The sequence below is a fragment of the Poecilia reticulata genome, chromosome 2 (assembly GCF_904066995.2).
Source record: "Poecilia reticulata chromosome 2, P_reticulata-male-v2, whole genome shotgun sequence".
NCBI classification, from domain to species: domain Eukaryota; kingdom Metazoa; phylum Chordata; class Actinopteri; order Cyprinodontiformes; family Poeciliidae; genus Poecilia; species Poecilia reticulata.
The window spans coordinates 7,647,362-7,671,893 of NC_088831.1; the positions used below are offsets into that span (position 1 = coordinate 7,647,362).

General features: G+C 40.5%; 1 protein-coding gene across 2 annotated transcripts in view; it reads right to left on the reverse strand.

The window, feature by feature from the left end:
- The window catches only part of pard3ba (par-3 family cell polarity regulator beta a), a 129,781-nt gene extending 117,850 nt beyond the window's left edge, over positions 1–11,931 (reverse strand). For both annotated transcript variants that reach the window (XM_081616616.1, XM_081616621.1), the window contains exons 1-2: positions 11,406–11,931; positions 3,107–3,211 (exon numbers count right to left, since the gene is read on the reverse strand). In XM_081616616.1, coding sequence (XP_081472742.1) covers positions 3,107–3,211; positions 11,406–11,522 — 222 coding nt within the window. In that variant the 5' untranslated portion in view covers positions 11,523–11,931. The remainder of the gene's footprint in view (positions 1–3,106; positions 3,212–11,405) is intronic.
- Positions 11,932–24,532: the final 12,601 nt, after the last annotated feature.

Sequence of the window (24,532 nt, forward strand, 5' to 3'; positions counted from 1 at the left end):
CATGTCATAATGTTATGCCTGACTGCTGTAAAGATTAATAAAAACAGGATGCAGCAGATGGCTTAAATGTGCAGTTGAACCTAGACGCTTAAATGCATGGAATACTTAAAAGGTCTTCCTCACTGTCTGAAGTTAAATCAAACCGAACGTCTCTTGTTTCAGGTCAGAATTATGTGTGGATTACAATAATTAAATTTTTTTCTAATTGCTAAATGACAAATGAAAGAAAAACTTGTGAAGATGCTGGCTATGGCTGGTAGGTATTATTATCCAGTGAAAGGTGTTCTGTACCAACCTGTGCTGAAAGGTCACTCAGTGAAGAGGAAGCCAGAAACATAAAAAACATATTGCAGTGCAAACAGGGACACAAACTGCTGATCTCAGTCCAATGGAGAAGTTGTGGGTAGATTTCAAAAGTGAAAAGCTTGTAGGAGGAAACCCAAACCTTTCAACCAAAAGTCACAATTCAAAAGCAACACTCCCCAAAATTCAGGAAACGTCTATAAACTTGTGATTTTGAAGAATAATTTGGTAGAGTATCTGCTTTAACCAATAAACCTCCAGCTGCCAGTCACACATACAACAGTGCTGCATCAATATAATAGACTCAGCAGTGACCTGGAGTGGTCCGACTCCACGCCGCTCCTTTATGTGGTCACACCTGAAGCAACAACCTTTTCATCTTCCCCCCATTCATCTGATTGATATTAATATTCATCAGCAGGCTGGTGGCCCGTGTCTCAAGATGGGGGGTTAACGAACGGTTTGTCCGTGCACGCTGTGTGTGCGCGCAAGCAAGCCGCGGATGCAGGGGGCCTGAGCTGTAATCAAATCACAGCCGCCCCCTCATCTCTGCCCTCATCAACCACCAGTGGCGTCTCCTTGCATACGCGCCAACACGGTGCCCTGCGGGCTGCCACTGGAGTTCAGCACAGACGCGGCGGACAGCTGAAACGTGTCTGTGCGCTGAATAATAGTCGAGGGTTTGCCCAGATAAAGAGGTCTGGACTCGCGGCAATGCAGAGCACTAAGAGTACAAATAACTAACCATTATCTCTCATTAGCATCCGTGGCTAACACAGGGCCCACGCTGAGCAGCGGAGGGCCCTCACGCTGGGCCCACTCCTGTATGATTGATGGCGAAACAGCATCGGCCACAATAACAAGACAAAAAAAAAAAGCGCTAACGATATATCTGCTGTAGGAGGCGAGGTAATAAAAATGTAGACAAACAAAAGGAAGTGGGGCTAATCAAGAATGCCAGGCACAGCTCATTAATCTAGGAGAGCCGACACCATTTTGAGGACTGGAGATAAAGTCCAATGACTGGCAAGTTGGGAAGATCACGGAGGCTTGTCCTCTTCAGCTGCTACCCTTTCATCAACTGCTAAAACAAAAAGGATAAAATGGGAGGGGAGCCTTAAAAGAATAGGGGGCTGAAGCTCAACCAAACATTTCACTAAGGTAATTATCAATTAAACTGAAACCAATTATTCAAGCTTTTATTTCTACAAATGTTGATGTTTTCAAAGTTTCTCAAAATTAGAAAATGAAGGCTCTCAACAAATAAATGTAATGGGGAAGACTGTGGACTTCCTCACTACCCGATAGCCAATTATTTAATTAAATTAATGAAATAAATTAACTATGGGAAGAAATTGTGTTAATTGGTGTAAAGTTAATATATAGGAGGAAGTCCAACAGCATTTTAGAAACAAAATATAACTTAAAGTTGTCTATTTTTTCATCACTTTTGCACCTCTATGAGCTGCTTTTCTTTTCTTTTTTTTTTGCTCCAATGGAGCCCGTTAATATTTATCATTCACCATGCATCAGTTCTTACCTGCAGGGGCAAGAATATTCATATGGCTGTCGGTGAGTTTCTTATATTTAAACAGAAAATGTTATCTCATACTGTCCAGTGTGTTTAAAAACACTGCTGTTGTAGATACACAAACATGACTGACCTTTTTTTAAGTTTCTCATAAACATCATAGCGTCAATCCTTAAGATGCTTCGCCATGTTTGTAGAGCTGCTCAGATTTGGAGTCGCCACCCTGAAGAACAACTAGCATAAAATCTTCTTTGTAGCAAATGCTGCAAACAACACTAGAGGTCACAAAGTCTCTAAGGAGTTTTAAACTTCCAGGGCCAGCTCACCATTTTGACTGTCAGCTTTGCGTAGCGCAAAACGATTTGGCAAATTGACTCACTTTGTTTTGAATTTGAAGCAAACAATCATCATAAAAAGAAAAGCTCTCTTTTTGTATTGCTTATGTTGAATAATTGATCATTTTTGAAAGCCCTGATTGAGATGCACCCCGTTGCTGGCTAGAGTCGAGCATTTATTCAGCCACGTCTGTAATCACTTAAAAAAAAAAATCTGAACATCAGGTAACATTTGTGGCCAAATTGATTCTAAAAGCCAGGCAAGAGTTATGGTATAAAAAGAAAATTAGAGCGATAAAGCCTGTGACTCAGATGTAAATATTTTTGGAATGACATAATCCAAGAACATAGAGTGTTAGTCAAAAATGGTAACACTACCAAGATTGTGTAATATAAAGCTGGAAACTACACACCAACATCTAAACAAAGATCCAGACTAAAGCAACAGGTATAACAGCATTACAGAAGATTGAATATTCCATTTCCTTTTCGCTTTCATGTGACCAAATGTTCACAACTTGTGATTCATCCAGACTCCAAACTTGTGAGTATGGATCGTGGACGTTTGACATAAAATCTGTGGGATTTATTTTGAGACAAAGAGGACAAAAATTTACACTGAGGCAAGAAGGACAATCTGGAACAGCACAAGCATGACAAATCAAGAAAAATAATCTTCTTGTCATGTTTTGTATTAAAGTTCCAACAAAAAAAATTACCGTACAAGAAAAGCTTAGATTTACAAATACTGTCCCTGTCATTCTGCCAGGCTGAAACAAAAAATCAAGAGTCCACTGCAGGCTCCATCCCCTCCAACAATGACAGACAATTTTCTGTGATTTACTGTCCCACAGTAAAGCAACATTGCCGTCACTGCAACAGCTCATCTTTCCACACTGAGCTGTCCATCAGGTGTCAACGTAAAGTGTGTCCTCACCTTTTCTCTGTCTTCCACCAGGTCACTGAGCAGATCGTCAATGTCCAGGATCCCTCCATCCGTGTATTCCAAGTGGTGGATGTTCACAGGAACCTCTCCATGTTGCTATGGGGTAAATGTATAATAATCACCATAAGACGTTTGAATAAACACTACTAAATCTTAAAATTAATAGCAGATGAGTCCATTACATCCATAAAGAAATTTAAACTTCAGAAAAGTTGTGTGTTTTTCCTTCAAAGGACTATAAAACATAAAAAGTATCCAGGTTCTTTTATTTTTCATTTAATCTGGGGAGTTATTAAGAACAAATTCTCATTTGCAATATCAATGACAAGAGAAGGACACGGGAAGATCAAGCAGATTTATTTTTGATTCAACAGAAAATGAAGTAATTACAAAAAAATATATCCATATATTCTCCAAATAATCTGCCTCTGATCTTCATCTAACTTCACTTATCAAGAGCATAAAAACGCATTCTGCTTGCTGGACTGAAAATACCAGCTTGTCCTTAGAATAGATGCATTTCAGACTCAAGAAAGTGAAGCACAAAAAGGTGGGAAAGAAACATGAAAGCAGAAGTTGTTGAAAACTCTGGTGTGTAACATTTTAGCTGTTCCCAGAAGTCTCTGGTGTTATTATTGGAACATGTTGGACGCCAGGAAGCCCTCTCCATGTTTGGGGGTCACAGTCCAGAGTTCTCCAATTACCACTGGGAACACTCAAGACTCACATTTCCATAACTTCTTCATTTCATCATCCTCTGTATTTCTGGAGCTTTTCATCTTCATTATGGTGCTGTTTGGGATTGCTTTATCTATAACTTTCGTCACTTTCTGTGGTTTGACAGCAATCACAATGTCCAGTAGATTTGCCTTAGCCACTTAGTTAGGCAATAGCCTCATCATTCTTCACCACCTTTACATGTGAAGCCTGGAAAACTGCAGCCAAAGCAGCTTTAGCTATAGGAAGTCTTAGGAGCATCCTTATGGGAATTTCTAGACTATATTTCCAAGTGTGTTTCTAAGGTCAGACATGGATTTGAAGGTGAAGATCTTGCGATCTCTGCTTTCACTCATTAAAAAGGTATTTTGTTAGTTTGATGTCAGAACTCATGCAGGTCAAGCACATCAAACGGACTCATCCATGACATTGGACTCACCAGTACTAACACTTGACACACAGCTGATAAGCAAAAGTGGTTCTCATGGTAACTTCCAAACATAGAGACAATGAAGTCTTTGTTTCCAATGGGTTCCTCAAATGCCAACCACCTTCAGTGCTGCTGTGTGGCTGATGTTCTTCTGGTTTCAAATTCAAATTCAAAAATGCTTTATCGATTCCAAAGGACAATTATTTAATTATTATTTAACCACTTTGCCGAACAGGTAAGGGTTTGTGAAGCAAAACCTGGACACGACACCATACCTGCTGCGTGACGCAGCATGTAGAGAGTATCTACAGCGGTTGTGGTATGAGATAGAGGTTGAGATAAACGTTCAGGTTTTTTTTTTTTTTTGTTCCGTGGGAAGTGTGGGCACATTCCTGGGCAGGTCAAGAGCACACACCCAAACAGAGACAAAAAAAAAAAAGAAAAAAAAAAAGACTGAAGTCAATTCATTTTTGATTGCGCCATAATCTGGAACCCGTTTACCCCAGAAAAAAAAATAAAATCAACAGAGAAGTTCACGAACAAATGCCAGCTTCTTCTTTTTGTGACCCAGTCTATAAATGCACAGGCGTTTCATGCAGCTGAAGAAGATTTTGCTAGACAAACAATAAACCAGAAAACAAAACAAGGTAATGTCAGTAGAATTTATAGGAACAATTTATACTTACAAGCAAAATGTGAACAAAGTAAATGAATCATACGAGTTCCTAATGTTTACAGAAGTAAATGGCCTCTTAGAAACCATACATACAAATACAAAGAGTAATATACAAACGCATTAGCAATTAAATTGGTTTATATGGGCTGTAAGCCTGAGAAGCTAAGCCCTATTTTGATTAGCTTCATCCCAGCTCTTCTGTGTCTCAATGCTAAAATAGAGTATTTTGAATTTTCCCACAATGTGCATCCCTCAAATCAAATTGCTAGGAGTTTTAGATTTATCAACAGAAAGAAAAGCCTTTTTCTCAGTGCTACACCGCCATAGCCAAAGCACCTAGCCTCAGCTAGTAGCTAAATACACAGCAGGTTTCAGACAAACAGGTTTATGGTATGGTAATCCAGGGTTCAGGTCAGCTAGCTGGAATGTGAGAGCATCAACTAGACAGACAAAAGGAAGGAAAAGCCTGAAAGCAACAAGCAAAGCCAAGAGTGAAGATTAATTTTGAACAGTTCATTTATTCGTACTTAAACGTAGTGCCAGTCACTGGAAATTACAAAATTCTCTATGTATTTATCTACTTTAACTACCTTCAGCTAGCACATAATAGTAGCAGGTATGTTTCAAAAGGGGCAACTAGACATATTATTCCAAGCTGGCTGGAAAAGCAGGTCCAACTGGACTGTCTCCCAGCATTCTTCCTCTCCTAACCAGCCGTTGATGCCCTGTAGACGCAACATTTGCACTTTTGGCATAAGGCCACACAGTCATCGAGGGTGTGGATATTGCACTAATTTCGGGCTTTTAATCATGCATTTCAACAATTTGAATGGAATGAAACAATATTAATGATTTTTTGTAAAACAAGATGCTAAAGATTGAGCCGTTTTTGAACTTTTCTTTAATCTGAAATGTATGAAAAACTGAGCTGTTAGCATGACATGACAACAAAGTCTTCAGTCAGAGGCCTCTTCAGATTTGCTACCTCAGATCCTCCCTGTTCAAAGAATCCCCATTAACAACAACTCTGAAGATACTTGCAAATATGATTTTAAACATTTAATTTCCCTATAGAATAAACATTATTTTTGTATTAACAGTGCTCAATGCTTCAATACGACAAGATAGCCCCACAGCATGATGCCGTCACCATCATGTTTGACATTTAAGACAACTTTCTTTCATTCGAAAGCCTCACCTTGACTCCTCTTATGCCAATAACGAGTGGATATAACATTTTAACCAAAGCTGTAAGGTAGGAGGAATCTTAATTGTCTGTTTTGGGATGACAACATATCACACGGCTTAATGGAATTAAAGAGGAATGAGTGTGCTTTTCAAGAAGAGGGACTTCACCAAATCACAGGATTAAAAACTGCAGGGGGGGGGCAATAAAAAGTTCCTCTGAAGTTCCTCAGACTGAATCCCTTGTAATACCTTCACTATCCCCAGAAAATAAATAACAAAAAGGAGTTGAAACTCAGTCAACTGCAGAGGAGAATTACCATGGTGGTTAGAAGAGCAAACTCCCTGCAAATTACACTCCTAAGTCCCCCCCATCATTTAGAAGTGATATCTCTCCTTCCTCCCCCACCCACCACACACACCGGCGAGCAAAACACGTCATCCCAAGAGGGCAACGGCGCGCTGGAGCGATTAGTGGAGCTAAATTCTGTGAAGCGCTGGTGCTATTTCACACTTTGATCCTCAGAAGAATGTGTCATTATGAAGCTGTAGGAGCACGGTGTGGGCTTAGCTGTGATAAAAAAATAAAAAATAATTCCTTTAATGAACGCTTCGACGAGGACTTATTCTCAAGTTGGACCAACTGATGGTAGTGTGTTTAAAGGCGAGAGAAAAACAGGGATGATGAAAAGATGACAGATAGTGAAACGTGGGGATTGAAAAAAAAAAACCAGTTTTGATTAAAGATATATCTGAAAGATCCTGTTGCTTTTACAAACATTTCCATGAACTCAAAAATGTAATTGTAATGTTTTTTTTTACTGTGATTTAATGGTTCATCATGTTTGACTTATTCACATTTCTGGTAATCCAGAAGTAAAATGTTTTCTGTATTTACACAATACGTCACCTACACCGAAATATTTCTGTTTAAAAACTGAAATTTTACGCATTTTTACTGTATATCTGACTAAAATTGACATGAAGCCTTTTACAAATCTTAACGGAACATTCTTTTACATTTCTAGGGTACATTTACTCATTTTTTTACTGGGATGCACAAATAACACAACCACTTCAATAGGTAGTGTGCTGTAAAGGATTATATTTGGGGATGTCACTTTAAAAGGGAGCTGAACCAAACATTTACATGTTATATCTGAAAAAACAAAAACATAAATTTAAAAAAGGTGTGCACTTCTGCAGGCCAATGCGGAAGAAAAATCCTCTGCATCAGGAAGTACAATTTCTTATCAGCCAACAAGGAATCATATCTGCTTTATAATGTCGCGTGCCACCAGCCGTCCGTCCGTCACACAGAACAGTGCTGTCTCCGGCACTTTCCCAAACATCATCTGCGTGAACACATCAGACATCCAGCGAGGTCGAAAGCTGACACAAAACATGCAGAGGACGAGAATCGACAGCAGGCTGGAAGGGTTACGTTGAACTGTAAAAACGCACTCTGCATAGCGGAGCTGTGAGACATAAAACCCGACAACGCAGGACAACAAACCGGAAGAGAGTTCGCAGCTCGTTTAGCGAGCAGTCACTGTTGAGTTGATGTAGTCGTTTTAGTCTGAGCTGAACTTTGCCCGCTTCCGCAGAGAAATAGGAACTCTGAGTCTGCTGACCTTCAAGGCAAAAAAAAAAATCCAACACAGTACAGGATGTTTATTTTAATATTTAGTTTAGTATTCACCTGGTGAGATACAAAGAGCTGTTTGAGGCCTTCAGAGAGAAGATTATAGCTGTCTTATTAAAATTGGATGCTTAAAATTAATGCGGACGTACCCAGGTTTAACTCGCCAAGCAAGTTAATCTTGTAAACAGGCCGCAAGATGCCAAAAGAAGTTACCAAAACCCTAAAATGTTTTCACATGATAAGTTTATATAAATCACACTCAGAAAAATGCCGGATCAGTTTCTACTTTTATGGGAAATGTGCAAAAAATAAAAAATTCACAAGGGCCTTTGCTAAGCTAGAAATAAAAACATTGTTTGATTTAAAAAATGGTTATTGTTTAAGTGTAATCAAAATCATTTATTTTTCCCTGAATTCAATAGACCCAAAGGTCAGACCTTCACATTTCTGTGAAACATCTTGTTTATGACCTTAATATTTGAACTTTCAGGCATCCTTCTCAACATTTTACTGAAAAAATATCAAACACCATTTAAGTTTAAGAGATTTCTGCTATGTTTTGCTTTTTTTTTAGTGATTGCAGACAAAACTTATGGAGAATTCCTCCATACACTGATTTCCCACTTTCATACCAAAAAATGTAAAGAAACGTTCTTTTGTACAGAGCTTCATATATCATAACATCCTAGGTGTAAACTCCACACGCTCCCATAATCTTCTCTTTCCCCCCACACCCCCATCTTATGCAGCAGAAACATTTCTACAAACTTCATCACCACTCAGATAATGTGCAAATGCATGTCTTCCAGATTACACTTTATAATAAGCTATAGTTTCCTCAGTAACGTGGCAATGAAAGTAGCTGAACGTGAGGTATAGCTGAGAACACGTTTTAATAAACTGCTAATTAGCACGGTCATCACACGGCATTGTAGGAAAGCTCAGCAGGACTCTGCAGAATGCACATCCACACGCCTGTGGTGATTATCTGCAAGTTCTTGGTGCTGTCCCTTCTGTCAGCGGAGAGGTCAGTGAGTGGAGAAACGTGCAGCCAATGCTGGCGCTAAATGGGTTCTGCTGGCAGCTAATCTGCTCCCATCTCTTGGAGCCGAGCCGGACTATCCTTATACTGCGCAGAGGCCATGGACTGCTGAGTCAGTGTCTTGCATCAGCAGCTAATTAACATGCTCTGTGAAAAGCAATCAAGGGCCGGGTGCATTCCAATCACATGGTCGCGTTTAGCCCGGTGCAGCTTGTGCGCCGCAGAGTGTCGCACTCAGAGTCAACAGAAACCCTCTGGGCGAAGAGGGCTTGGCTGCTGCTGTCGGTGAAGCAAACACTCCACAGCTCAGGGGATCACTGAGAGGGGATGAGCGCTGCCGTGTGTGTGTGTGTGTGTGTGTGTGTGTAGCCATCTAGGTGTGCCATCCAATCGCTCCTTCAATCCTTGCTTCCAAGGCTTCTCCGAACCGGAAACTCGGCGCCGGAGGGAGGGAGTGTGGGCAGGCTGAGCGGGCACCAGCCAACCGATAAGAACGGGGGGCCTGTCACCAATCCTAATCCCCAATCACTCACAGGACAAAGCCTCCTGTCCACCACGCACCTCTCCAGCTGCGGCCACATTGAAGACATCAAACAGCAAACTTCCACCTGCCCGCCGAGATATCGGGGCTTAAACCGGGAGCTATTGTACAGGTAGAAGGCAGAGTCTGCCGCCAGAAATACGTGCATCCTCGTCGAGACACACGCCAGCACGCTATCACGCAAGGACAGCATGCACGCAAGCCGCTGATTAATAAAAAGGTCAGCCTGGCAGGATGATTAATGTTGGGAGAGATCGCAACGGTGAGGATGCAGGAGTTGTGTCTTTCTGCGGATGTAAACATCCTTGCAAGGTTTCCTATGCGTCATTCATGGAAAAACTCCCGATCTAGTCCTTTATATGCCTTAAAATACAAAATAGAGACAGTCACTTTAAATTTACGGACAGTGTTTCTAAAGCACGTTTTAAATGCGTGAGCTACAAAAACAACAAACTGGAAGTGAGCAAACGAGGAGGAAAGGTAGGGGGTACAGGACAGGAAAGACTGAAGGAAGAAAACAAAGGAAGTACACAGGGAAGAAAGAATGGAAATAATATAAAAAAATATAAGTGGAAGACAGGGAAAAATGGAAGGAAAGCAGAACAAAATTTAAGCAATAGGGGAAAAGGTCTGGAAATGCAAATATTTTTTTATAACTTTCAAGGTGAGGCATAATTTTCCATCCTTTCCAGACCTGAAAAATACATCATATCCCATACTTTTTCCCAGATTCATTAGGAAGTCTGTGTTCAGAAAGTCTCGATTAATTTTCAAAACAAGAGATGAGGACAGAAAAACCGTCCCATCCCCATGCCCCACGCCACACCCGTCCTGATCGGAGGGAATGAAGGTTTTGCTGCATCCTACAAAAGCAGCGTGGGTGGAGAGCATCATGACTCACGCATAGAGTGGAACAATGTGGGAAAGGTTTAAAGAGATTACTCCTCAGGATAATTACTAGAAACTTTCTGAAAACCACAGCCATAATAAGACGCCCAGAAACCTGAACACCAACCACAAGTTTCAGCTCAAACTCAAAGACTTGCACTTTTCTATGGGCTTTGTGGAACCTGGATTAGCTACGACAAATTTGCAGTTTTGTCCCGTCGATGTTTACTTTCGTATATTTCAATTTGAAACCTAGAAGATTGGGTAAATCTACTGAATTTAGAGCAACAACTACAAATAGATTTGGGATTTCTTATGAATAGATGATCTTTCACTGTTTGAGTAAATGCGCCCGTAAATACATTTTAACCAAAAAGAAGAAAAGGTGGGTAGCAGGTAGAAAGACCAAGATGAGGACAAAACTAAATCTGATAGGTGGGCTCACCTGAAGAGGATTTTGACAACTTTTACAACCCAAATCAAGAGCTAGTATGCTGAAAACACTTAAACCAAATTGACAAAATAATGTTTTTTAAATCAAGAGGTATCTGTTTAATGCTGTGAACTCTTATGTATGAAACAGGATATTTTTTTTAAAAGAAAAAAATATCAGACTTTATTCAACGACATAAAATATAACTTAAATACGACATTCAGAGATTGAAGTTGTAATTTTCAGGAAAAAGTCAGAATTCTCCGAGACTAAATAAAAATAAAATCTTGAAAAGTTGTGTGAACTTTGAGAACCACTGCAAAGTAGTAGCAAATTTCCTTGTAATAATATTTAGAATACAAATGTTAAAATAAATCAATAAATAAATAAAACTCGAGTTAAAAGGAGTCCCGCAACTTTCTTTTTAATTTCTTTTAAAGACATGTTTTGTGGAAATAAAGTAATACTTTTCAAAATAAATAAAAATTTGCCAGAGGACGCCAATCAAAGCTGATAGCCAATGCTAGCTGTATTAGCTTTGAAGATAATAACTACAGCCGTTGGCGTGTCACGTGACCCAACACCTTGTTTAACGTATGAGAGGAGTTTGTTACAAAATGACAAGCACGACTGGAATGAAACAAAGTGTTATTGGAGCTAAACCATGCCTATAGTTATGTATATACGAACATTAATAAATAAGTGATGGTATATATTTTTTAAGAGGACTCACCTGCTCTACTATCCTTCGGTACCTCCGTGTAGCTTGTTCGATTAATTCCCGGACGGTCCATCCAGCTTTACAGGGAACCACCACTGAGGTGTCCCCGAAAGTTACGGTAACTTTCATGTCAGCAACAACTTCTCACTGTTGTTTAAAAACAAAACACGCGAGAAGAGAATAAATTTAATCCAAGTTTGACAAGTCTGAGGAGCCGAAGCTGCTCCCTGTTTCAGAGGAAAAACACCTGTCCGTCCAAACCGGAGCAACAGGTGCCTCGGGTCGGAGTGAAATCACGACAAAAAGGAACTTTTTCCGAGGTTACCGAGTTTTTCTGCTGAGCAAACCCCCAGAAAACATGTTGGTTTTTAACAGAGCTCGAAGAAAGCGGCGTTTACGGCTGTTAAAAGGGGAGTTTTTGTCATGCTGAGCCGAGCGCTGATACACCCAAACAAAACAAAGTGAGACGGAAAAACCCGGAAGAAATCACAGATACTCTGCTGGAAAGGAAAGTGCGCTCCCACTGACACTACCTGCGTTTACCTGTGTGTGCTTTAGATATCCTTATGTCATATGTGCATAGAAGAAAATCTTTAAAAAAGAAAAAAAAAGGGGGGGCAATGAAAGTGTCGTGTTAACTAATTGAGCTTAGTGTAAATAAATAAACATTCTTAGTAAATACTCAGTATATCTCTTTCTAATTTTGCCTTGTAAAGGTAAACAATTTCAGAATTTGTCACTTAATAACCACTAACCTCAACACATTTTAATACATTTTTATGCGATAGACCGATACACATATAGCAACAATGTTTTTCAAAAGATTTTTTTAGCAAATCAAATCCAGCAGAGTGCACATCGTTACAGCTGTGATGTCTTATTTTTTGGCCAAGGCCATGCTGCTCCTATTTCAAGTTGTTTACATCTCTAAAAAGATCTTTAAAAGCAAACCTCTGTCCGCTCTCTAATCCTCCTGACACTCTCTGCACACTCATCACAGATTCTAATTACCTCACCATTACTCTCTGTCATTTTGTGTCATTAGGTTGTTGTTGTGAAATTGCATTTATGGATATTAGCAGCCGCTGACAGGCTCCTCTCCTGTGCCTCATTCCCTCACATTGTTTGGTTTTTGCTCTCTGGGATTTCCTCCCCCATCACATCTGAGAGAGAGCTACCGTTGCAAATGGATTCATAATTGGGACAAGCACTTTTTCCCTCTTTTTTCTTTTTCTTTCCCACCCGCCCCACCGGCATGCTTTGCACCCAAAATGTGCAGAGGGGAGCACTGAAAGCGCTTCTTTTTTCATCTTATCCAGAGAAAACAAGGTGAATTTAATGAGCAAAGACAGGGAACGGGACAATAAGAAAGAAAGAGATGATCCGTAAATTAGTAAATCACCATTAAAAAAAAAGAAAACCTGCATATTTGTCCGTAATCCCCTGTATTTTTCAGAATTGCAGCCCAGTTTAGCACAGCTACCCAGAGGGTTCGTGGTGGCGGATAAGCTCCCCTAGGCTGCTGACTCATCAGGCAGTGCAACTACTGTTTGGCACCACTTGGATCCACACATGCTGACTGCAGTCATATTTAATCAGCCAACAGGAGCATGTGCATCTCTACACTATGTCGTTGAAGGCTATACGGCGTAGGGTGGTGAAAGATAGAACTGTTTGGTTTTATCTGAAAAAAGCTGAACAGCCTGTTCTTTTATTTAAACGGTTATTTGTTCAAGGCTGGTAACCCAATTACACACCGAAAGAACTTCCCGAAATGTCAAGTTTCAAATTTTATTGAGAGAGCTCTGAAGCTGGCTCCACTTCCCCAAATGAGACACGTGCAAACTTTTACCTTCTCCTGGACAGTTTGTGTTTTAAATGTTTTATTGATAGAGGAAGTCAAACAAATCCCCGTAGCAGATGAGCATTAAAAATGAAAAACCCATATTTTAAATGTTAATGCATTGTTACTTTTTTATTGCTTGCAGATAAAAATAGATATAAGCTTTATATTTTGCTATGCTTTGCTGTATTTCTCTCACATCTGAGCTGGACTGGATTCCCCTTCACGGCTCAAGTGAAGGATAAACTGAGAATGAACTTGATTTTGGGGCTTTTATGTTAGTATCTTGCATGCATGGGACAAACTCATACTACTGAGTTACCGTTGAGGGCATTTATTCACCAGGGAAAAGAAAACCTGTGTTTAAAAATATTTTTAGCAAAATCATTCATTTCAGTTATTGCAGCCTAAAATTATATTTAAATAAATCTACCTGAGAGATATGGGTTTTTTTGTATACTGTTTTAACATGCTAATTCAAGCAAGTTGGTTAACATTAACTTATACCTTTGTTGAGAATAAATAAATTCTGTGTTTTCCTTTTATCTCTTTTAGCTAGTTGCTTAGCTAAACCTAAAGGAAATTACGTTAGGAAATGGAAATGAGTTATGCTTAGAGAAAATGACACACTAGGGAACGCCCTCTTTGGGACATAGCTTAGAGGCTAACAAATTTACATAATTTACAAACTCTTCTTGGGTGCCATTTTGTCTGTTACCTCCTAAAGGTGGCATGACAAATAGACCAGCTGTATTTTGGTATTAATAAATGGAATTCATAAATTCAACTCTCTGACTCTTTTTCAGTCTCATACATCAAGAACTCAGCATGGAGAATGCATGATTCTCCACACCACCCGACGTGCTTCCAGCAACTTTTAAACTAGAATTAGCTAAAATGCTAACATTAGCTAACATTGGCAAGTTAGAATATATGCAAGGATGCTAGCATGCTTGCTTCAGCATGTTGGCTAACACTTGGAAGCTGGTTAGCTTCTTTTTTTTAAAAGATTTTTGTTGTGCCAGTGGACTTTATTAGCAGTATTAGAATGGGAATTGATGGAAAGAGGAAGGCAGAAGACACATAAAATGTCCCAACATTGTGAATTGAACCTCAGAACGCAGACGGCTACATCAAAATAGCTTTTGTCTGAAGTGTTCTCGCTCTACCTCTTAACAGCACACCACAATTATTTATGTTCTAAAATTTGCTAAAATGCTACATTTTGCATGTTAGCTAACACTGGCAACAGTATTTACAAAAGCATACATTTAATACAACTGAAAACATATGTTGGATTAACTTAAGATACAATTGAAGGAGACAGTAAAAGATATGAAATATTAAATAATAAATTGGGATGTTTCGCCTGATAAGTAAATATTCTCAAATTAAAGGTCGAGTTTTAGACAATTTTCAAGATGAGATTACGTTGATGCGCCAAAAACTGAATTTATTTCAAGACTTTTTTTTAATGCATGTTGTAACAGGGCTGCAAATTCATGTGCTCTATGATTTGGTCTTGAACTAAGGCCCTGCCAGCTGGAGCGCGATTGTAGAACAGGGTAGATTTGTTCTGTTTACTTTTACGTAACAGAAGCTCGTCAGTCTTAAAAGGAAGAAGCAGGTTTGGCCGCATTCCCTTCCCATGGCGTCGCCTGCATACCTTCACTGCTCCCTTTTGGAGAACATGATGTCACGTTCTCCATGAGTGGTGAGCTCTCAACATGCCCCGGTGTTTACAACTGTTGAGTAAATTCAGCTTGAAGACTTTGCCTCATTTTAGTCATATTTCAGCTCAAACTCTGCTACAAGTGGATACTCTTTGAATGGTCTATTGAGCCTTTTCTTTCTTTTTTCTTTTTTTTCCTGGCTTTGAGTCTTTTGAATCCCTCCCTCATTTGGAAGTGAGGCGCACTAGCCAAAGTGTTGCTCGTCAATAACAACCCAGTGATGGTTTTTGTTGTTTTGTTCATCGCTTTGAGTGCAATTTGCCGAGCTGGGTTGCCTGGGTCGATAGCCATGTTGATTTGCTTTCAGCCTCCGAGCAGCGCTCCTTTTCTAAAGAGCAAAATTGACATGTTCTCAGCGGCAGTGCCACCACCCTTGTGTTTTAGCTCAGTATGAGACTGAAGCCGGTCGATAGCCGAGACTTGCCTCACTTCCTGCTGCGATGCTTTACAATTACGGAGTCTGAATCGGTATCAGGGATTACTCACAGAGACCCGCTCTCGCTGTCGAAAACGTGGAGAAAGATAGCGCTCGAGCTCCAAAACACGAGCTCCGTTCAGCACGAGGATTTCATTTTAGACAGCAGGTATAATATTCATGCTTCAAAATTGCATTTCTTTTGTGTGTGACAACTGCAAATGGCCTAAAGCCTACTGCCAAAAGCGCTCCCCCTAGGAACCACAAAAGCCAAAGTTGCTTAAAATTGTTGTCTGGGATTATCCCAGTAGTTCAGAGCAAAATAGGCGTCATCATGTATTGACAGTAAAAGATGCAAATTGTCTTTTAGAAAAAGAAAAAAAATATACTAAATGTATCTTTGTGAAGTACTCCACTTCCTTTTTAGGCTGGATGCAGAGCACAAAGAGAAGTGAGCAGACAGCGAGAGGAAGTTGGAGCCATGGTTACCGTTTCCAACCTGCGGGAAAGAATGTTCAGTGGAAATGTTAAAGCAATATTTCAAGACATTAGATAGGAAGTTAAAGCTGGGATGCAAACAGACAGTGACCCTCAGCAAACCAACAAATTTGCACAAACATATTGAGGCATTTTTAACAAGCAAATTCAGATGCCACCTATGCGATGCAGTCAGCAAGTGAGACTCGAATGTCTTTAACCATTTTGCCAATAAACTCACAGAGATATGTTCAATTGATTGCAGGACTTCTGCAGTCGCGCAAATTTCCACAACTGCAGAATCCTGAAAAACAGGAGAGGCTGACTTTTATTTGGTTTTTGTTTCTTTCCTGTGTCTGATTTCAAATTCTGTTGGGACCTTCATAAATCCCTCTCAACAATCAACAGCATGTTGTCACTCTCACTTCAACAGTCAGGAGCACCAGACTGATTGAAACAGGACAAACTATCTGTAAAAATGCCGTAGTCCTGATTTCAAAGTTCAGTTTTTTGTAGTTGTTATTTGAATTTCCCCTTCGCGGTACAAACTGATAGAGCGCACATTGGTGTTTGTGTTTCTGTTGTGTTTGCGAAGAACAATTCAGTCGCAGGGGAAGCAGATCAAAGTAAAGACGAAGGGGTTTTGTTAATCATTCGCTTTTGGATGAGCTCCACTGGCAAGAAGCCAGAGTTGCTTATTTGATGATCTTCCGGGTCAAGAGGTCACAAAAATTGGAGCACAAAGAAGGGAAAACAGGCTGCAGGTAATCAGAGATGTGAAATTGTCAACTGCACCGGTTCGTCGGCAGATATTTTCACACTCTTCCTGAACAGGAAGTGCGTTTTCTCGCTCTCCGCGGCAGCGCAGTCACAAAAGGGGGACGTCTTCTTTCCATCTTCGACTGTTGCTGCTGCACACACCTAATTAGTCTAATTAGATTTTTCTCAACCGAAGCCGAAGTGTGACAAAGCACCCTCCTCGCCGCGCTCATTGATGGGTGAGAATGAGACTTTATATATTCTGCAGGCAGGTAGCACATCACACACTCTTTCCTCTTCTTGCACACATGCATCCCCTAATGGATCAAATTAGCACTTTGGCACATTGAGCCATGTTTTTCACTCATTCTTTCACCCCCACGCTTGTTCTGCCTCTGTATTTGTCTCATCTTCCTCCCGGTCTCCTCCCGACAGAGGCAGTTCGCTGGGTAATTAAAAATCTTACACTAAGACAAAAAAAGTTGTTTTAATTTAAGATCGTTACAGCGTGGCAGCCTCGTGGCTTTGAAAGGTTTAGGGGGAAGATCTTCCTTTTTGAAATCCGCCGCTTCGAAACCATGGCAACAACTGCCACATAACCTCATTTTCCGCCTAATCACAGAAGAGGGGACTGCCGAACATCGATTTAGACAATTATGGAGCGACGTTAGCAACAAAAGCAAGCTAGGTAGAAGCAACGTTTTGGAAAAGGTGAAGAGAGGAGGGGGGCGCCTAAGTGCTTACAGGGGAAAAGAAAGTAAATGTGGAAGAGAGGGGTGGGTTGAGGGGGGCTACATATTGAAACCCTTTAATGGCTCTAAAATGGCACCTTTTTCCTTTGCATTTCAGAGATGCCCCAGCGGTGTCATTCACTTCCATCTTACTTCCTCGTTTCTGCCCGCTCTACCCTGGCAGCCCGTCTCCTGCTGCGCTGTCAAGCAGGTGATTTCAAAAGTAGCTCCTGCCTGTTTACAGGAGACTCTGGTACATATGGGTTATGTTTACAGTTAATTAGCTTCAGCCTTTATTGTCTGGGGGTTTTCAAATTCAAATTGAAAAACAACTTTCATTGATCCCAGAAGGAAGTTAAATGTTGTAACTCGTTTAATTAAGTAGTTATTCCAGATGGTGATGATTGTGGGCAGGAAAGATCTCCTGTAGCAGTTTGTATCGCATTGAATGACTGAAGACACTTTCTATGACAGTCTCATAAAGAGGATGATCAGGTTTGTCTATAATTTTCTTGATTTTTATGTCATTTTAAAAATAATCTTTCTTCGCATCATCATCTCCACTGTCGTTCCCGAAACAGAACCAGCTGGTTATGCTAGCAGTTGCTAACAAGAAAAAAAGGGATAAAAATACTCAAATCTTACTCTTAATTTCTACTTACATATAGGCTACTTATTTTTTTTTTTAAAACTTATTTTACAACCCTTAATTTCCATTGGTTGGGGTTCTGATCAACATTTGGGCTAGATTTTAAGATAATGACAAACTTAATAAATTGTAGAGGGAAAAAAACACTACAATTGTAAATCATAAACAGTTCTCTCTACGTGCAACATCATTAATCATACAAGGATGTATTAGTGTAAAGAGTAATGATACTTTGCAAATATGTTCTTAAATGGCTTCCCCGTTGCTAACAAACAGCCTGGAGGTCCTTTAATTGGTTTCAGCCTATAGGTCAAAGATCAAAAAGTCAAGAAAGTCAAAAAAGGCTGTACTGTAATAACAAAGGCTGGTTATAGGGTGACGTTACCTTTCGAGCGGGCTCGACGGTTTGTTTTGACTGGTCTTCTAAGGGGATGTTGCCGCTTCATAAGTGGAAAAGCTGTGGGAGTCCCAAAAAGGTTGTGACAGAGAATAATGTTTTGTCTGGACGCGCACAAAACCCCGCTTTGGGTGCAGGTGTCTGCACATTCTGCCCTTCCCTGGATGTGCCAGCAGTGATGAGAGAACTAATGACAATCTATCGCCAAACGCCACCAATTAAGTTATGCAAATGCACTAATTGCGAATGCATAACACTCTGGCCTTGTCACTTAACCCCGTATAACCTGTTTAAAGGTTTCTAGCTTACAGTACGAGACGGATTGAGCTGCATTTTTCAATGGGAGGTTCGGACAGGGAAAAAAAAGAGAGAGATCAAAATTACCCTCCTGCCAATCAAACAAAAACTAATTATCATTCCAAATCAGCACAAAGAAGACACAAAGAGTCATCTCGCACAATGGATCTTCAGTCTAGACCAGAACAATTACTGCATAATTAGTTCATCAGACAACCCCCGGTTTTGATCCAGCTTTGATTTGCATGCGGAACTGGGTCGGAGGGTAACCCACACGCCGTTCCCATCACCTCGGCGAGGGAGGGGAGAGCGAGGGAGGCAGACTGAGAATGAGTTTAAACGTCGACTGGAGTTCAATCGAAGCCACCGCCGCGATTCAGATTTTCAGGAGACGGAGAATCAGAGAGTTGAGAAATGACTTCTTCTGACTAACACACTGTGGGATCAGAGAGATACGAGTTCTTTATAACCCGTCTGCCCCCAATTTAAATCTCCTCTTAGTTTGGGGTCCAGATTGTGATCTCTTCACAGGCGTGACTCTGCGACACAAGTTGCCATTCCCCCCGACCTGCCCGGGCACTGATTCAATAGCGAGGTGGCGAAAGCGGCCACGATCGATGTCAAGGGGAAGAAAGTGGCCTGGGCTTGTCGCAGTGGAAGCAGCATGCTGCTACTTTCTTTCTTTAATTTTTTTGTTTTACTTTTTTAAAATTGAGATTCGATCATTTTTCCAGAGAGAAAAGGCGCGCCGTCTCTGAGGGCTGTGAATAGGCTGTGATTGCTCTCAACACAAAGGGACGGGGGCACAGGTAATGACCGTGTGCCACCCGGCAGCCGCCACGCCGCGAGCTGGCTGCCTCGGCCGTTTTATTTGGGAGCGGAGTTGCCATGGATACCGCGCCGTTTTGATTGGTGCCACGCTTTTGACGAGGTCATTTACACGCGGCATTTCCCTGACTCTGGAGACGGGATCGTTCGGAGCACAAAGCGTGGAACTGAAACGGCCCTTTTTGTGCAGCAGGAGCCCAAATGTATGCACACCGACTTCACGTTCACGTTTGTTTTTGACATACGAGACGATGTTTGATAATTTTTGTAAGTCGTGTCAACACGAACTGTCTTTTCAGGTCGCATCACTTTCCTGAAACAGGCCGAAAATCAGCAAGTTGGTGCAAAATTACGCCTATTGGTTAAAAAAAAAGCGACCATATTTTACCATGTCACAACCACAAAATTCTACATATTTTCTTTATTAAAACAGTTACAAGCCATAATTGTGAATCAGAAGATAATCAATGGTTTTCAAACTTTTAACACCTTTCACACAAATTCATTTTAATAAGTTGGCTTTAATATGCTTATTTTTTCAGTAAAAGTAAAATTCATCATATCCTGTCGATTTAAAAAAAAATATTTTAAGCATTTTCTTTATTTTATGAGTATGGCTTACAGCTCTTTAAAACCACAAATTCAGTTTCTCAGAGAATTATCTAAAAAAGAGGACGTTCTGCAAAAAGCCTGACATCTTTATAGTACTAGCACATCTAAAGAAACTTCCTGTGTCTCATATTCAGTAGCTTAATCATTAGCAACTCTGGAAGAACAAGTAACTGACTTCATCGTCAAGCTGTTGGAATTCATCCTCCAACTTCTTGAATCGGCCGAGATTATTGCTGGTGCACATTTTTGCTAACATTCTTTCTTTCCACTCAATTTTCCACAAGTAAGCTCAGGTACACCATTCTGAACAGTCTTCTGCTCTGTGATATGCAATATTTAAAATTTTTGAGAAACTGAAAAGCCATAATAACCTAAATCAACTGGGGGGAAAATGCTTCAAATATGTCCCTGTGTGTGGAAGACAAATCCTGCCATAAATATTTAAATTATTCCTGATATCGTCAAGATATTGACTGCTCATAACTACCCCAGAGAAACTCAATTCAAATAATCCAAAGCACAGCGTTTGCAGAAAACTTCACTTGAATGAAAGGTTTTTACTTTCTAAAACTAACCAACAAAGCCAAATTGCCAATAATTACACCTTTTTCTAATCTCTATCTTCTTTTTCTCACCTTCTCAAATCACAACTACATTTTCCCAAAGCAGTTATATAAATATGGATGAAGACGCAGCCGCTGCATGAAAATAACTTCTCGGCACCACTGCTGGCCTCACGGGTCAATCGCTGGGTTAAGTCCAAGCTTACCCTCTGCTTCTGGAAGACTACCCCAAGGTTGCAGATAAAAGGAAAAGCTATTTCTGCCCTGCTTCTCCTCTGAAATTAGTGTGCAATCCGTACAACGTGGCCCCTCAACCAAGCCTACAATTCGGTCGAGGGATAATTCCCTTAATTACTCGGAGACGCCTCTTTAATTCAATTCGCATCAAAAGGAGCTTTTCAGGAGGAGAGTAAGGGAATGATAGTAATTTTGACACTATTTGGTTCCCATTCGTTGATGTAAGGAGTTGTACTTTTTTTAAAAATTATTTCTATGAGCAATAAAATGATGTCAGTTATGTCTGTTGTGACAGTTTTGCTCTTTGAAGGAGTGAGAAGCGGGAAGCGGTAATAACAGACTTCAGCTCCCTTAACAATAGAAATAGCTCATATTGATCCCATCATGCTGTCTAACTTCTCTTTCTCAGCTATTGTTCAAATCTGAGACTGGTGCAATTTATTGTTGTTTTTTTTTTTCGTGTATTGGTTTCAAAAGAAATTTGAAAAAAGAAATTTATGAAGCTCCAGTTGAGACATTTGTGGAGAAGTTGTTTTTTTGTGAAACGAGTAGAAATTGGATATTACTATGACGTAAAAGTGACTCTTAAGCTTTGCATCATTTTATAATGTTATTCACTCATCAAAAACATACATGGAGTTTGATTTGATTCTTTCATGCATGTTTGAGAAATCCTTTAATCTCCATGGCAACCATTCAGATGTGCAAAACGCAGTTTCCAAGCTTCCAAGTTGTGGGCGCGTCACCCTCTCCCATTCAGCTCCTTCAGACTAGCCAGCAGCAATTAGCGAACACCTGGTGGACCTGCTGAGTTCATTATAGGAGCTACTTTTCAGTGCAACTCTGGTTAAAACGTCATTAAAGGGTTCACAGACGAGCAACGTTGTGATGACTTCCTGAAGGCGGAGTTTCAGGAGCTTTTAAAGAGACAGATGCCCAAATTCAAGGCGTTAAATATCAAAGTCAAATTTCTTTTAAGTCATATTTAATATAAGTAGCATTTTTATAACAACTGAAGTTAACAGAGTTACTTGATTGTGCTATGAAATACCAATATCTGTCATGAAAAAAACAATACTGCCCTTTTAAACCTTTTTACATTCTGTTGCAAACAGTTTCAGGTGAACACTAAGTAGTGTGTAGTTAAATGGAAGAAGAGTAAATGATTGACATGTGGCAGTGGTCAAATTTACATTCTTTGTCTTTTGAGACAGTAATCAGAGGTTTTGATTTCTGCATATCGCTATAACAAATCATCTATTTGAACAAAAGTCTTTTTTAAGCGTCCTCGTTAAAATATTTATTAATTTATACCCAAAACTATCAGAACTGACCAATGGGTTCTTATTTCTTTGTGGTTTTGCAAACAAACTCGACCTCTGAGAGGCAAAAAAAAAAGAGGTCCCCAAGCTCCCAGCAGCCATCGGTCTTCACAACATCTGGATATGCTTAACATGTTTTTACTTTCTGGTGTGAAAATGCTCTTCAGTTTCCCCTCCGACTTAGAAAAACATGTGCTGCGTTTCCACCAGGTTTACAAAACATTCGACCTCCGTTCACACATACGTACGGCTCTCCCGGCCTCGGGGAGCTTCGTACGCTCATGTCATTGTAATTCAGCCTGACATGTTTGGTATCTTTGGAAACTTTGAGGTCTTGGGGAGAATTCAAAATGAAGTTCAGTGTTTTTTTTTAACCATATGCTCTCCCTGTGGTGAATCTGTGTGGGCTGAGGAAGTTCAGGCGCATCCAGGCTGGCGGCGCTCGCTGGAAACAAAACGGCAAAAATAATCACGCTGGTGTTGTTCCTGGGAAGGTTTAGGCGGATGAGTAATGCGTTCGCCCAGGGCAACGCTGTTGTTCATATGGAGAAAGAATTGAGATTGTATCAGTGGTGAAGAATAGCCTCATGCTAAAAAAAAAAATGTAGATATTGAGCTGAGAAAAGGAAAGACTATTATTCAAAGAATTGTCCTTCAAAGAAACGAGATAAAACGGCATTTGAGGTCTTGACCCTGAAAATAACAGTACAGTATGGAAAATGATTTTCTTTAAAGGTATGAAAATGTATTGGTATTTTAATTTTAACAATCCTTTAGCTGTAGCTGGAACAATGACTCTTTCCAGTGAGTTTTCTCTGGGTGCTCCAATTTTCTTCACACAGATCAAAAAATAAGCATGTAAGGCTTTTAAGTGGTTGCTTCATCACTATGACGACCTGCCATTATTGATGGAAACACGAATACAGAAAATCCTACATCTGTTTGTGACCTTAAACTGAATCGCGCTTGAGCTGCGGAACGAGACAACGACCCAAAGATCACACCAGAAAGTCCATTTCTGAACAGTAAAAAAGAAGAAAAAAAAAAGACACTTTTATGGGTGGCCTAGTCAAAGTCCAGTCTTAGATTCCACTAAACAGACAATTTACTAAGATGTTTATGAATATTGAACAAAGTTTGATTGATGATCTGAAAAAGAAATGGCTAAATAAAATGTTTGAAATCAACATTAGGCGACATTAGGCTCCCATTGCTGATTTTGCTGCTGCGTTGCAAATCCAACGTACCCGACGCCAAAACCCACTGCAGGTGAGGTCTCATCCATCAGCATCGCTTTGCTGACCACCTGCTCCACTGGAGCATGCTCTCTGCTTTCATGCATTTGATACAGCCAACCCTCCTCTCTCTTGTGCTTCCCTTCACTGGCCTGTCAAATTGCCCATTGGAGTAAAAGATGGTGGCGCCTGAGCCACTTTTTTTTTTTTTTTAAATGCAAAAAGAGCCTACAACTTGTCTGACCTCGCGTCTAAGTGACAGGTGTCCACTTGCTCTGGATATGTGTGAGCGTGCGGCCGGTTGCCGGTCGGACGACAGATCCTCCTAATCCTGTCCGTCCCAGAGGACAGGCCGGTGTGACTGGGTAATTGGCCACTGACTGAGCAGGAGCGCTCTGGAGGCGCTGCTTATTGAACCACTGTCACAGAGAGAGGAGGCAGAGGCTTAACAAGGCTGGAGAGGAGAGTAGAGGAGAGGAAAGACAAAGCGGAGGAAAGAGGAGGAATGCAAATAGAGAAGAAGAAAGAAAACGGAGCATTAAGTGGAGGGAAAGGAAAGAAAAGAAAAAAGCTGAAGAGAACTAACAGTGGTGGATTTTTGGAATAACCCCTAAAGCCACGGTTTTCTTCTCTCTCAGCTGAAATGTGACACTTTCATGATTACAGTGGACACTCTTTGGGGGGGTGAGGTGGCTTAATCTTAAAAGGATGAGTAGGTAAGGCGATGAGAGGAGGGAGGGAGTCGTGGTAATGGAAGTCTGGGTTAATGCTACCCTCCTCCAGCTGGCCAGCCGACAAATTGCCTTGTAAAAGCAGAAGTGATGGATAAATAAAGAATAAAATAAAAAATAAAAAAACTATCCTTCCAGCAAAATTGGCTGTCATTGGATTATCCCCCATAACGCAGGATTTGGGCGTGCGTGGAGAGACGTTGGGGTGTGTGTGTTTGTGGCCATCTTGTTGCGTCACGTCGACAGCGACGAGCGTGGAGAGATGGCTGGCCGTATCGGAAAGAGTACAGGGAGGGGAAAAAGAAAAGGA